Consider the following 14,057-nt stretch of genomic DNA (forward strand, 5'->3'; position numbering starts at 1 on the left):
AAATTTGTGGGTTTTTAATAAAATTGTGTTATTCTTTGGTAAATTCTCAAAGAATTACACAGTGCCTTGCACTAAGGATTCTGTGTTAAAACAAGGAGAAGTTGTTAGGCGATTACTCCAGAGAATTAGTGACCTATTCTACTCTAATGTAATTCTCTTTTCATAATCCTTCTTTTAATTTGGGGCTTTACCTATTTAATAATTCATAGGAATTCATGTCTTAATTTCATCAGAATTCACAAAATTATTCATCAAAGACTCCAATTGTGCAATCCAGGAGAACAATTCAAGAAAGAGGAACGACTTATATATTATAAAAGTAATCAAAATACAACTTACAACTTACAGCACGTTATTATCTCAATGCCAAACCATTTCCACAACTCTCAATTGTATAAAACCAAGAACTTTTACTCTCTATTCATTTACCCTCTGTATTTGCATCTCTTTTTTTTGGCTGCCAAAATCAACAATTCTAAAATCCTCAAACAAACCATGTCTCCAAACCTTCCATGCCATGGAGTACCACATACAAATCCTTTTCAGCATCCTTTTTCTTCCTCACACACGAAAGCGAATTTCAAGCATTATTTCATTTTACAAACATTTTTACAAACGTATTTAGCTATACCTCCGTAACTTCTCCTTTCATAGCCATCATTGTCTCTACTCTCTTCTCTTGTTCGTCTCCATTTCTGTCTCTCACTCTCTCACTAACAAAAATTCGCAGCTTTTTGACAACCATTTTTTCACCTGCACTTAACTCCCAAGAAAGTAAACACGATGAAGATCATAAGGATGGTGAAGTGCTTTGTGGATAGTAGGTAGAAGTAAATAATTGTGAGTCAGTAAGAAGTCAGAGTTGGAAGTATTTGACAAGAGAGTATTAGGATCTCTGCAGCGAAAGAAAATCGGAGAAATACCACTTATCGAAAGAGTTACATTGCCCTAATTGAGTTTTTAATTATCTATCATATTTAGATCTCATTGAAATCGTTGAATCACCAAATCAACTGAAACCAGTGAAAAGTCGTGAACTTATAGAAGTAGATTAATACTATAATCGAAAGAGAGGGAGTACGTAGAGTATTCATACAACGACAACAAAGAAAGAAATCCCAAAAGAAACCTCAGAATTAACAAGTTTACACTAAAGGCATCTTATCATACTATATCACTATACATCTATAACAAGAATCAAAAATCATGGTGCTGAATCAGAAGACGCCTTCTCAGCACAATTCAACATTGTTCATATCTCCTATGATTAACAATCGTCGGCAAAATTTATTCATAACGCCCCCAAATCCTCAAGCACAATCGTTATTTGATAGCCCAGGATCCAATCATTCCCTGTTCTTCAATTTGGATCGGGGAAATTTAAACCCAGAAGCATCTTCATCATCGTCCAACGCTCCTCCAAATAGCCATGGAAATGGTAGAATACTGGCAGCTGAACCCCTCACGCCAGCAGAGAAACTTCGATTATGGAGACACGATGCACTAATGCAGCATCAATATAAAACAGCGGAATTCATTGGTGACAAGGTATTGGCGTTGACGGATGACCCTAATGATGCCTTCTGGTTAGCTCAGGTATATTCCAATAGTGGTAACTATTTACGTGCTAAACTGTTGCTTACAAGCAAGCCTGAATTTGAGAAATCCGTTAGCTGTAGATATTTAGCCGCCTATTGCCTCATTAAGCTAGAGTTATGGGATGAGGCATTGGATTTGGTAGGAGAAAGCAACCCTTTCCGCAAAGATGAAAAGTACCAAGTCAGAAATAGCGATGGAGGTATAAAGCTAGAGGCGTCCATGTGCTACTTACGTGGTTTGATCTATGCCAACCAGAATAGCTTTGAGAAGGCAAAGGAGTCTTATAAAGAAGCCATATTAGTAGATGTGAAATGCTTTGAAGCATTTAATGAACTTATTAACAACAATTTAATGACTCCAAGTGAGGAATGGGATTTTATAACCACTTTAAACTACAGAGATGCTGACGACAACGACGAATTAATAAAGTTGCTATACACTTCTCGATTGAGTAAGTACTTGAATGTGTCGAAGTTAGAAGAAGCTGAACACATATTACGAGAAGAATATGACTTGGGCGACAATTGCGATATACTATTGAGCAGGGCTGATTATTTGTACGTGCAATGTAATTTTGACGAGTGTCTTTCTGTTTGTGAACAGATCTTAAGGAAAGATCTTTATAATTTTGACGTCATACCAAACTATTTAAGTTGCTTACATGAATTAGGCGGCAAAAACAAGCTATTCTTGAAAGCCCACCAGTTAGCAGAAAACCATCCAACAAATCCCATGACTTGGTTAGCAATTGGTACCTACTATTTATCCATCAACAAAATTATAGAAGCAAGGAAATTCTTCAGCAAAGCAACCTTATTGAACCCAAACTTTGGACATGCTTGGATTGGCTTTGCGCACACATTTGCAGCAGAAGGAGAACATGAACAGGCAATCAGCGCTTATGCATTTGCGGCTAGACTCTTCCCAGGTACCCATCTTCCAAACTTATTCCTTGGAATGCAGCATTTACAAATGAATAACCTTAATTTATCTGAAGAATATCTTGCTACTTCATATCAGATTTGCAATTCTGACCCATTATTATTAAACGAGCTTGGAGTGATTCATTTCCACAAGAATAACTTTGGAAAAGCTGAGCTATTCTTTCAAGAAGCATTGGGAGCTGCTAAATATTTGAATTCCGATTCGAAGACGTGGATATCAATCCACGCAAATCTAGGACACGTCTACAGAAGAGGAAATCAACCATTCAAGGCCTTGGAATGCTTTAACCAAGTCTTGAAGATCAGCAACAAGAACGACTCCAATATTTTAGCGGCAATAGGATTGATATACTTAAAACTTGGAAACTGCTTCAAAGCGATTGATATCCTTCATGACGCATTAGCGGTGTCGCCATCTGACCCAGTTGCATCTGATTTATTGAAGCGTGCATTGGAATCAAATAAGAATAATGGAGCTCTCTTCTTGAAGAACGCAGGAGACAAACTCCTTGATCTCAATTTGCCAACTTTGCAATATCGTCAAAGGCAGAAGAAACAAGATTTAATCGGCACACATCAAGCAGATCTAAGTATTCAGAGTAACAAGTTCACTACTCCTTTGACAAATAAGACCAAGGTACTAAGAAAAGATGAATTAACCGCGAATGTAATACAACGAACCCACAAGGATGCTGATACCACTAATGAAATCAACTTGATTGCTCATGATCTTGAAAAAGGTGAAGATTCAAGTGACGAAGACGAAGAAGTAATCATGGATATAGAAAGTGATTGAGAGTAAAGTTAATAACATAATTACACACTTGAGTAGCGATTAATTAATTTAGTACGTAGACATACATCACCCTATTTACATATATTGCTTGGCCCATCATTGGGTAAAAATCTAAAATCTACCCAATGATGGGCTTTTCTCTCAATAACAAACTGGTCACAAATCACATAGAATTTTACTGTTTAGACATAGAGCCGAATGAAAGACGAATCTCGTAGAATAAACAAGAGTTTCCCCTATTATAGGAAACGAAGAACTAAATTTTGCAATACATATTCTCTATATCTGTGCGCGTCCCAATTAGGCAATTATAGGAACTGTGATTTCAATACAAGATAGACGATGGTCAATTCAAAACAAACAGGGGAGTTAGTTGTAATAGAAGAGTCCGAGACGCTTGCGACTTTGTTTACGACTAGGTTGCTTCGGGAAGAAAGAGGAAAGTGAGATGTTGTTCCACCATTTAGAGCGAACATATAGAGGGCTTCGAATGGGGCTAGTATAGTTCGATCTAACTAAAGTGCCCAAAAAATTATTTTAGACCCTTTATTTGGGGCATGCAATGATAAGACTGGACATACAAGTTAACGCTACAGAAGCATGCTCATCAATCTAAAAGGAACTATCGATGTAGAGTGCAACGGGGGAAATATGCCGATGCCGATTGAAACGGAGTGACAGGGAATATTTAGGGGCAAGGACAACGGGGAACCCTTTTCTTGTGCATTGTTGCGAACGGAACTTTAGTGAAGAAGGAGCAGGTATCATTGTTACCGCCCCGTGCCTGTAACCATGCCATTTCACTTAGGGGCCAGGAATTGCCTGAATTGGTATCTTTAGATCTTCCTTTCTGGGGAGGGGTTGCGAAGAATCAATAAACATTTTCATGCTAGGGAGGCGATAAGTAGACAAGAGATAGTTCAATGCTACAGAGGTAACTGGGATTCTGACAGGTACAATAGTTGGTCGAATCGGCTCGTAGGGCCCAGAGAAATATTCGTAAATAACTACATGTTGATGGATATATGTACATCTATTGGCGCCGTGAACGTAACTAATATGTAATCGACCAGGAAATAATAAAAATAATAACACAGAATATTTAATAAGTGATATGAATATTAATTCAATAACAATAGATCCAAATAATAATAATTGATGAATCACAATGGGATCAATGGTTATTATTAATACGACCTTGAATAATAATAGTCTCCTAGTATATATAAAGCAGGATTTCGTATGTTTCAAATAGTAATTGGAATAAACCTTACGAATACGTCCCACCGTATAAATTACAGAGATTTTGCGTTTTGGCAGCCCAGTAGTTATTACTGCCTCAATAGAGATCGTATAGGTTTTAGAAGAGTAGTATAATAGCATAAATATCCGAGCTATCCTAATTCTATTCCCATATTTCGACCAACTCCATAGCCACCACTTAGTCTTGAGTAGTCAAACAACCAGGGTCCCAGATTTCATTCTTCATAGATAGTCAAGGCTCATCCCAACAGTGAGTCACATTCCCCACAATTCCAGTTCACGGTTTCAATGCCTTGTGTCTTGTGGCTATCCAAAAACCCGTTGTTGCCGCAGTAATCCATCATTCTTTGACATCCACCGCGTCACAATCTCCCCATTTGAGTATAACTATAAGTACTTGCATCTTTCATCTAGTGAGTCTTTTGACAGCCAGTCAGTCAGTCATAAGAGCATATTATAATATAATATAGTCTAATATTCTTGTTTTCCAGTTTATCTTGTCAGTTCTTTCTAGTCAGTTCTTTCTGCCCAGATCTACCCAGTCAGTCCTGCTCTTGTTAATTCTTGTCTTCGATCATTAACAGCACTGTTAGCTCGTCATCCCATCATTCGCATAAGAAAAAACATCCCTTACTTGTCACCCAATAGTTAACCTTCCTTGGTTGTTTCTAGTCATTTGTTGTACTGGATACTGTCTGCCAGTGTGTTCGTTCTGTTCTCATTCTGTTCTTGTTGTGTTCAGGTCATTATCTTTGGTCCCTCCTTTTCAGTATTGCACTTGCACCCTTTACTTAGTAACTATTAATAGTCGCAGAACACCTTATTGTGGGTGATACAATAATAACAATAACAACATTATTTATTAATATTATTATATTGTTATATTAATCATAGCAGATTAGCCTGGATTCGGGAGCGGAAAGAAAACCTACATTCCTTCATCCCGTTCATCATCTTATACTTGTTTCCTTTGTGCTTTGTGGTGATACCGAGTTATTGTCATAATTTGAATTATAAGTGAAATACTTATTACTTATTATTATTGTTAGCATAAGGACGTTTTAATACTAAAACCAGTATTATTTATCATCATTTATTATCACTTTTCTTCCCTTTCTTCTTTAAAGGGTTTCCCGTCAACTGGTTTACTACTGTGTTTCTATAGTCACAATTGTCACACAGAGTGTCTTGCTTGCACAGTGTCATTCACACCAAAACACGTCTTCCATTGAAACCGGCATCGCCATCTCACAACACCTGATACCAGATAGTCCCCGTACACTCTATCTTTCCATCTACTAATCCCTTACCACAGACCCGACAGGTGTTTTCATCAACTTTATCACCGATTACCTACAGCTTATCGCCCCCCACACCATCCATCCATGTCTCCATCCTAATGAACACACATTCCTCATTATCTACATCATCCACCAAAGAATCAAGAATATTATGCATCAACTTCAACCAAGATCAAGGTTGCTTCGCTGTTGGCCACGAAAACGGCTTTCTAGTCTATAATACTAACCCCATCGATCTTCGTGTCAAGAGGAACTTCTCCCACAGCCATCATAGCCACAACAACAACAATAATAATACCAATAATAATGCCAACGCCTATAATACTTCAGCATCGCCAACATCCGGCTCGGGAATTGGCTACATTACCATGCTCCATCGGACCAATTACCTAGCCCTTGTTGGTGGGGGAAAGAATCCAAAGTTTGCCAACAACAAATTGATCATTTGGGATGACTTAAAACGCAAAAATAGTCTTAGTCTAGAGTTCATGAGTCCAGTCCTTAATGTACTCTTGTCCCGGATCCGTATCATCGTGGTCCTCAAGAACCAAGTCCTAGTATACGGCTTCCTGGCCCCTCCAAAGAAGTTCGCTACCTACGAAACTATCGATAATGAATTCGGATTGGCGGACTTATCGGTTAATTCAACTTCCAATTCATCTAGTATGGATAGCAATGGGTCTTCCAACCATCCCAATAATAACTCAGGGATCAGCCTAGTATCTTCAGCATCATCGTTAGCATCTTCGTCTTCCGGAAAAGACGGCCCAAAATACCAGACTCTAGCATTTCCAGGACGGTCCGTTGGACAAATCCAACTTGTAGATGTATCACCACACGGACAAGAGAAGAATTTGGTAAGCATAATCAAGGCCCACAAATCCAAGATTAGATGCCTTGCATTGAATAGATCTGGAACACTTATAGCCAGTGCTTCAGAAACAGGAACACTCATTAGGGTCCATCTGACTCATAATACAGCATTATTATATGAGTTCAGGCGAGGCTTGGACCGTGCTATTATCACATCAATGAAATTCTCTCACAATGATTCCAAATTGGCTGTTTTATCCGATAAGAGTACTCTCCATATCTTCAACATTGGTGGCGACTCAAATTCTTCGAATAATTCAGTACAACATCCTTTTAATGGTTCTTCAGTCTTCCATCGAGGTTCAAGCCCCGAGTCCAACACTGCCCCGGTTAATAGACAACACATGCTCAAGAGATTGCCTATTCCAATACCAATTCCAAATTATTTCAAATCTACATGGTCATTTTGTTCTGTAAACACAAACAAATATCACGCAGACTTTGCCCATTCGGCAGACAATAGCAACGATATTGGTGTCTTGGGGTGGTCTGGAAATGACTCAGTAATAATTATATGGAAGAACAAACGTATCTGGGAAAGATACGTGATTGTAGAGAGGCAGCATGCTCACACAATTTCGAGTGGAAGCACTGATGAGAACTATGGAAGACATCACACAGATAGTCCATCGTCCTGGGATATTGTCCGTTCCAGTTGGAAGAGTCTTGACAATGAGAATGACTAGTCTTAGCAACATGCAAAAACCTTCGAATTTCAAGATATCCTATTGTATCAATATGTTTATATAGACTTGAAAGATAGCATCTTTCCTTTTAGTGAAAATGATACCTCTGATTCACATGTATATGAAATGCATAGTTAATAACAAAGAGATTTAATATAGATGCAAAATGGCTCTCTACGTAGATTAACGAAGTAAAAGGATTATTTAATTATGTGTAGTATATCGAGATCGATGTAATCGATGTCTGTGTGCTTTTATATTTACAGTATATCATAATCTCATTAAGGAAGCCTCCTTCCATTCCAATGGCATTCAATTGACTATTTCACACAATATTGGATCATAAAGCTTCTTCTCTTGACGATGGTGTTGGATACTATCCCATTTTCTACCATGGAAGTTCTGAACAAATCTGCTAGCACTAGTCGGGTTCCGGAATCGTATAAGTTGAATGTTGATTTGTTTCACAGGGTCTTGAACAATAGAAGTAACCGGAGTCTTAAGATTCAAATCATAGTTCCAGAGCAATCTTGGCAATGTGTGTTTAGATAGTCCAAAAGGAAGATTCCGTACCAACACCGATGACGCCCTTGCAGCTGGATTGATTAATTTCGTCAAAACTTCGTAGCTGGGATCTACATATTCGCTTTTCTCAAAGTCTTCTGTCGAATAAATTTCTCGTTCATGTTGCTTCAATAATTCGGCAATACTTCGAGACGTATTAGGCGTATATCTATAGATATCACGATATTGTACATTTTGCAAATCCTTATTCAACAAATGGTTGAATGGGGTATTCAAGTTCACAGTTTCATTTTGCACTTCTCCTTTCATTTTAGGGATAATTTCTTTGAAGTCGCTAGATAGAAATGGTGACACCATGTTTTTCACTTCAGAAACGTTGGATTCCACAAACGACATATGTAAGGAATATCCATTGATAACTTTGTTGTGAGTTTCCTTATAGTAGACACAAGCTTGACAATAATTTGGGAACACAAGATAATATGCATTCAAAAATGTCAAATTCAAGGGATTACGTGCTTTCACAACTTCAAATTCTAAACCGTCCTTTAAGGTTGAGGGAAGCTTGTACAAACGATCTCTATTGATAGGATAGATATTTGTAAAATCGCTCTTAGTTATAAATGAATTCAAGCAATTGAACTTTAAAATGTTTGATCTCTTCTGATTTTTCGGCACTGTCTTAATGGCTTTGGCCATGTCTTGTTGTTTCCATTCATTTTCCATTATCGAGTCTAGGTAAGCCGTTGGTTTGTCGGAATCCTGCTCTACAGAGTTTTCGTAGAGAAAGCGAGTTACGCTAGCAACTTTGGGCGCCACATCTGGAGTAGTTGTCTTATACAATAAGTTCATTAAGCGCTGAGACGCATCTTTCGAGAGTTTAGACATGTCCAGTAAGTAGATAATTTATCCAATGAAGCACACCTTTAGGGTAATGAAAAATATGAACTGCGTTACAACTAATTGTACTAAAGGTCTTTTTTCTCTATTTCAATTACTGTTTCTCATACTTTTGTATCTTTATACAGAAAGAAAAAGTCGAGAATATCGTCACTTCTAAACTCGTTATCTCTAATAGCAATTTATTCAAGAAACATACCAACTTTCATACTTATAGTTAAAGCCCTGCGTAATAAAATTCTATGAGCCGATATTGATCCTGTGTATTGAGTCAGATTTAGACATCGTTCATGTACAGGAACTGAATATGACAGATGGGATCCGTTACTGCCAGGGTTCTGGAATGATTGAAAGCAGAAAGAACTAGAGTCGCTAGGTAATGAAAATCCAACTCAACTGGGGCAATCTTTACATGGACCATTTCCTCGTTATTCAAAACATTCTACAATGAATTTGACATATTTCAACAACCTGCATAAGACACATCTTACTTTAGGCATGCAAATGGCGGTATTGTTTATTGACCCAAGTTCTGAAGATGGTTGTAAGAAGAAAAATGCTAGTATTTACCTTAAAGACGTTTCCCCCGACTCAACAAATTTCCAAATGGATAGATACCTTAAGTACCCTTGCTCACTAGCAACCCTTCCTCTTATACTGACGATCCCCCCGTATTTCAATGGTCTCGGAAAAATCGCCATAATGCATACAGCCCGCTCGCTAAAGTCTCCGTTCTCCGACTTTGACCGTTTTTGCCTTTTAGCGGCTACAGTGCTTCTTTTTGGATGGCACCAATAGCCTCTGAGGTAAGACATGGCATGGAGTACCAGACTACCATCTCAGGGATAAGCCTTGGCTGCAGTGTCATTAAGTCATGGAAGTGTAGCTACAGACAACTGAAGTGTGAAGAGAAATAATTGTAAATTACTTTTGCTCTTTTTCCCCGTCTTTTGTTCAACTTGATATCTCTACCATCTCCCCATCTTTGACCCTCTTACTCTGTGGCAGATTTCCTACTCGCCTCTGCCCTCTCTCTGCCCTCTCTCTACGCTCTCTACGCTCTCTCTGCCATAACCTCCTCCCTCCCCATTTATTCTCCCAACACTCAACCTGTGGCGCTCAGTTCCGACTTTTCCCACGCCACCTCCCAATTTCCGAGCTCCCGACTCTCCACTATTCACACCCATACCGCACCATCACATCTTCAATCTCAACCACTACTCCCCACCTCGGATATCTCCCCTCCTGCACCTCAACACAGGCAAAAATTTCATACTCAGATCTTAGAGTGTATACGAGCTCAGTCGCTGTTAGGGTTGTAAATATAATTTACCATGTCTCTAGCTGAAGTTGTAAGACAGGAGACAAGTCCAGGATTTCTCGTTGTAAGTGGCGTCTAGCATTTGTTCATTACAAGCTAACCAACGAACCTGCCAACCAGCACCGCCGAATCCTTAGCCGCCAGAAATCCTCCCTTCAAAAACCGGCTCATTCGTCACCGTCGGTTCTCATTTTCATCGGAATTAGATCAGTGTGCCGTGTAGCCAGCGTCAACAGTGAAGTGCCATACAACTCACGCAAAACATACGGTACGAAGAACTTAAAAGCTCCAGTAGGTTCACCGCTGTGACTGGACCAATATAGTGCAGTTTCAGGGCAAATAACCCATTCTCCACCGAGAACTCGTAGCGTTAAACCGGTTCTACACGGTCTCTGGGCCTACGATTCTCACTACAAGAAACATAGCGTCATTACTGGCAATAGCAGAATACAGCATACTAACAAAATATATTATAGCTCACAGCGTCTCATTGTAAATAGCCTCCAATAAGAAACACTTTGTGTCTCTGTCTTATACATAAAAACCGACAAAGTACGGCACAGTTCAGCGTCTAATTATATCTGTTTGAACCAGTCAAAGTCGTGGTGACCACAGTTATTACAACATAAGCGCTTGAACGTATTGAAAGTTAGGAAATATCAAAGTACTGATTACTTCTAGACCTTGAATATCAAGTATCGGAAAGACTAGGATAAATATCTAACCTGATATTTATTGTATTACGCAAAGTAATAGTTTTTACACCGGTAACTACTACTGTTACTACTGGTGAGCACAGGAACTTCAAATAGAACTAATTTTATTCCCTTCTGTCCAACCATGTCCGAAACCATCTGGTCCTCCGGTCATGGCTCCCCCATCCAGGCCAACCCGAACTCTGCAAGTCAGTACCGCTCAGTTTTGGACCTGGTCGACCCAGAAGTAGCCAAACTTCTCGCATCAGGCTCCGTTTCCAACCAACAACTTGCCAGTGAACGTCGTTTCTCTTTCAATGATGGAAGTGATATCGACAGCGGAATCTTTGGCCTCAAGAGAGGATCGTTCTCTGCTATTACTGCTCCAGCTGCAGGTGGTGCCTACAATACTGGTGCCAACTCTGTAGGTGGTGGACCAACTGGTCAGCGTTTGAACTTCGGTACAGCATCTATCAGCGGCGGTATTGCAAGCAGACACCCTCCTCAAGACAGTTTCCTTCAGAAGTTCTCTGCCGTTGCAGACGCTACAAGAGAAATCGAGCTTTCCAACGGTCTTTCTAAGATTTCGTTGGACAACAGCGGTAACCTGAGAAGAACCTCTTTCAATAACCACAATGATGCTGCCAGTGTTACAGCAGGTGGTGCCACTTCAGGTGTTGGATTCATCTCCCCTCACGGTTCACTTAATGAGAATCTCAACATGCCAGCTCCAAGAACCTCACGTCACCAACTGATCAGTGAGAAGATTGACCAATACAATAATACTTCGCCAATCCAAGCCAGCGCTGCTTTGTCCATCTCTTCTGACCTCAACCTGAACCATGACTCTCTGGTAATTCAACTGCATCAGCCTCAGCAACAGCACCACTCGCATACTATCCCCCACAACTTCTGGAACCCTGCTACTGCGACGTCGTTCACTCCTTCTGGTGGAGCTTCAGGTTACAATTATTTCATGGATGCAAATGTAATGAATGGCGTACCAGTACCTCCTCAAAACTTCAACCCATACGCTCGTAATGGCCACAGCATTCCACCAATTACTCCACCACCATTCATGATCCCTTCCCCACCTCCCCAATTCATGGACCCAGGAATGTATGGAATGATGTACCCAGTTAACGAGGGCGCTAATGAGAATAGCCTGATGGAAGGTGAAAACACATCCGGATCTAGTAGCATTAAAAACAGCGCCAATGCCAGTAAGGAAGGTTCGAATGCTGCTGAGAAGTCTGAAGATAGAGCTAACAGAAATGTCCACACTCCAGGAATTGGCCTTATGAATCGTCAAATCCCTCCAGCACAGTTCATGTTCCACGGCTTTAACCCTTACACGATGTACCAGCAGCTGCCTCCACCTATGGGTATTCCTCCACTTTCTCCAAACCAACATCCGGTTGAGGGAGCCATGTTCGTTGAGGCCATTCCTCCTCCAACTGGGCCACCAGCTCCTAAGGGACAAAATTCAGAAAACGCAAATGGAAACTCTAGCCACAACAGTCACAATGACGCCGCAACTCCTCCAGTATCCTCTGGAAAGCGCAAGAATGGCTCTAAGAATGGCGGTGGTTCCAATGGAGCGAACGGAAAGGGTGGAAATGGTGGCGGAAACCACATTTACAGATCCCCTCTTCTTGAGGAGGTCCGTTCCAATACCAAGGGAAAGGAGTACTTCCTCAAAGACATTTATGGCCATGCTGTCGAGTTTACTAAGGACCAACATGGTTCGAGATTCATCCAACAGAAGCTTCCCGATGCAAGTGACGAAGAAAAGGAAGTAATTTTCAATGAAATTAGAGATATTTCCTACGATCTTATGACGGATGTTTTTGGTAACTACGTTATCCAAAAGTTCTTTGAACATGGTTCGACTACTCAGAAGAAGATTTTGCTTGAGTATATGATCGGTCATATATACGAATTGTCCTTGCAAATGTACGGTTGCAGAGTCGTCCAGAGAGCACTCGAAGCCATCGATTTGGAAGGTCAGATCAAGATTATTGAAGAGCTCAGATCTTATATTCTCATTTGTGCTAAGGACCAGAATGGTAACCATGTTATCCAGAAGTCCATTGAACGTATCCCATTCGACAGAATCAGGTTTATCTTAGACTCTTTGGACAACCAAATCTACCACTTGTCTACTCATCCATATGGTTGCAGAGTTATCCAGAGATTACTTGAGTTCTCCAATATAGAGGACCAAGAAGTTATCTTGGCCGAATTGAACCGCTTCATTTTCTACTTGATTCAAGATCAGTATGGTAATTATGTAATGCAACATATCTTAGAACGCGGTGAACTCAAGGACCGTGAAGAGATTTTGAAAGTTGTTCTTGGTTCAGTAGTGAACTTCTCGAAACACAAGTTTGCTTCCAATGTCATTGAAAAATGTATCAAATATGGTACTTTAGGTCAAAGAAAGAGAATCCTTCATGAGGTCATGCTTGGAAACGAAGATTTAAAGATCGAGCTAGTAAACGATGATTCTCCATTAGCCTTAATGATGAAGGATCAATACGCCAACTACGTTATCCAAAAATTGGTGGAAGGCTTTGATGCCAACAGCGAGGAGAAACGTGTGTTGGTTGTTAAGTTGAGACAATACTTGAAGCAAATTTCGCTGAAAAACACTTACGGTAAGCATTTAGCATCTGTGGAGAAGATGATAATTGTTGCCGAGACCGCCTTGATTGAAGCTGATAACAATTAAAACGTTTCAATTATTTCAAGCACCAATTGAAAGTGCCCTACGAATTCTGCGTCGTACGCTTCAATACCTCTATCCTACCGAATTAAAAGAACAAGACGATTCCACCATACATTTTTTTCCTTCCTTATCCAACATTAAAATCACACTGCTTGCTTAATTTTTGTACATATGCGTGCCACCCTGTTTTAAATCTTGATCTTATTTAATGTTTACCTATAAATACTACTTTTGTGCTCTGTACAGTTTAACTCTTCTAAATAGTTTTGTTGAGAAGCGTCTTTTGTTCCTATGGGGTATTTTTGTCGCCGACCCCATTGTATATATGAATTGTTCCTGTCAATAAAGAAAATCCAATTTAAAACTTACTGTAAATCTTTGACTCACCATAGCCTATGAGTCAATAGTATTCCAGTTGTAATT

General features: G+C 39.8%; 4 protein-coding genes across 4 annotated transcripts; 3 read left to right on the plus strand and 1 right to left on the minus strand. All coding sequences in view use genetic code 12, as the record gives it.

Annotated features, from left to right (window-relative positions):
* The first annotated feature begins 785 nt into the window (after window positions 1-785).
* On the plus strand, window positions 786-3,741 carry RJT20DRAFT_15227 (anaphase promoting complex subunit). The gene has a single exon (XM_064919071.1). The coding sequence runs from the start codon at window positions 1,207-1,209 to the stop codon at window positions 3,337-3,339; it is 2,133 nt and encodes a 710-aa protein (XP_064777382.1). The 5' UTR covers window positions 786-1,206; the 3' UTR covers window positions 3,340-3,741.
* A 2,260-nt stretch (window positions 3,742-6,001) lies between these two features.
* Window positions 6,002-7,462, plus strand: RJT20DRAFT_90797 (uncharacterized protein; the record flags this gene model as incomplete). The annotated part of the gene is made up of 2 exons (XM_064921338.1): window positions 6,002-6,566; window positions 6,645-7,462. 2 exons carry the CDS (start codon window positions 6,002-6,004, stop codon window positions 7,460-7,462), a joined length of 1,383 nt encoding a protein of 460 aa, XP_064777383.1.
* A 166-nt stretch (window positions 7,463-7,628) lies between these two features.
* Window positions 7,629-8,875, minus strand: RJT20DRAFT_102130 (uncharacterized protein; the record flags this gene model as incomplete). The annotated part of the gene is made up of 2 exons (XM_064915676.1): window positions 7,629-8,230; window positions 8,270-8,875. The coding sequence occupies 2 exons, from the start codon at window positions 8,873-8,875 to the stop codon at window positions 7,775-7,777; spliced, it is 1,062 nt and encodes a 353-aa protein (XP_064777384.1). The 3' UTR covers window positions 7,629-7,774.
* Window positions 8,876-10,561: 1,686 nt separating this feature from the next.
* On the plus strand, window positions 10,562-14,050 carry PUF3 (mRNA-binding protein). The gene has a single exon (XM_064919072.1). It carries the CDS (start codon window positions 11,049-11,051, stop codon window positions 13,635-13,637), a length of 2,589 nt encoding a protein of 862 aa, XP_064777385.1. The 5' UTR covers window positions 10,562-11,048; the 3' UTR covers window positions 13,638-14,050.
* The last annotated feature ends 7 nt before the right edge of the window (window positions 14,051-14,057 follow it).

Source organism: Scheffersomyces xylosifermentans, assembly GCF_036884685.1.
Source record: "Scheffersomyces xylosifermentans strain CBS 12540 chromosome Unknown RJT20scaffold_1, whole genome shotgun sequence".
NCBI lineage: Eukaryota > Fungi > Ascomycota > Pichiomycetes > Serinales > Debaryomycetaceae > Scheffersomyces > Scheffersomyces xylosifermentans.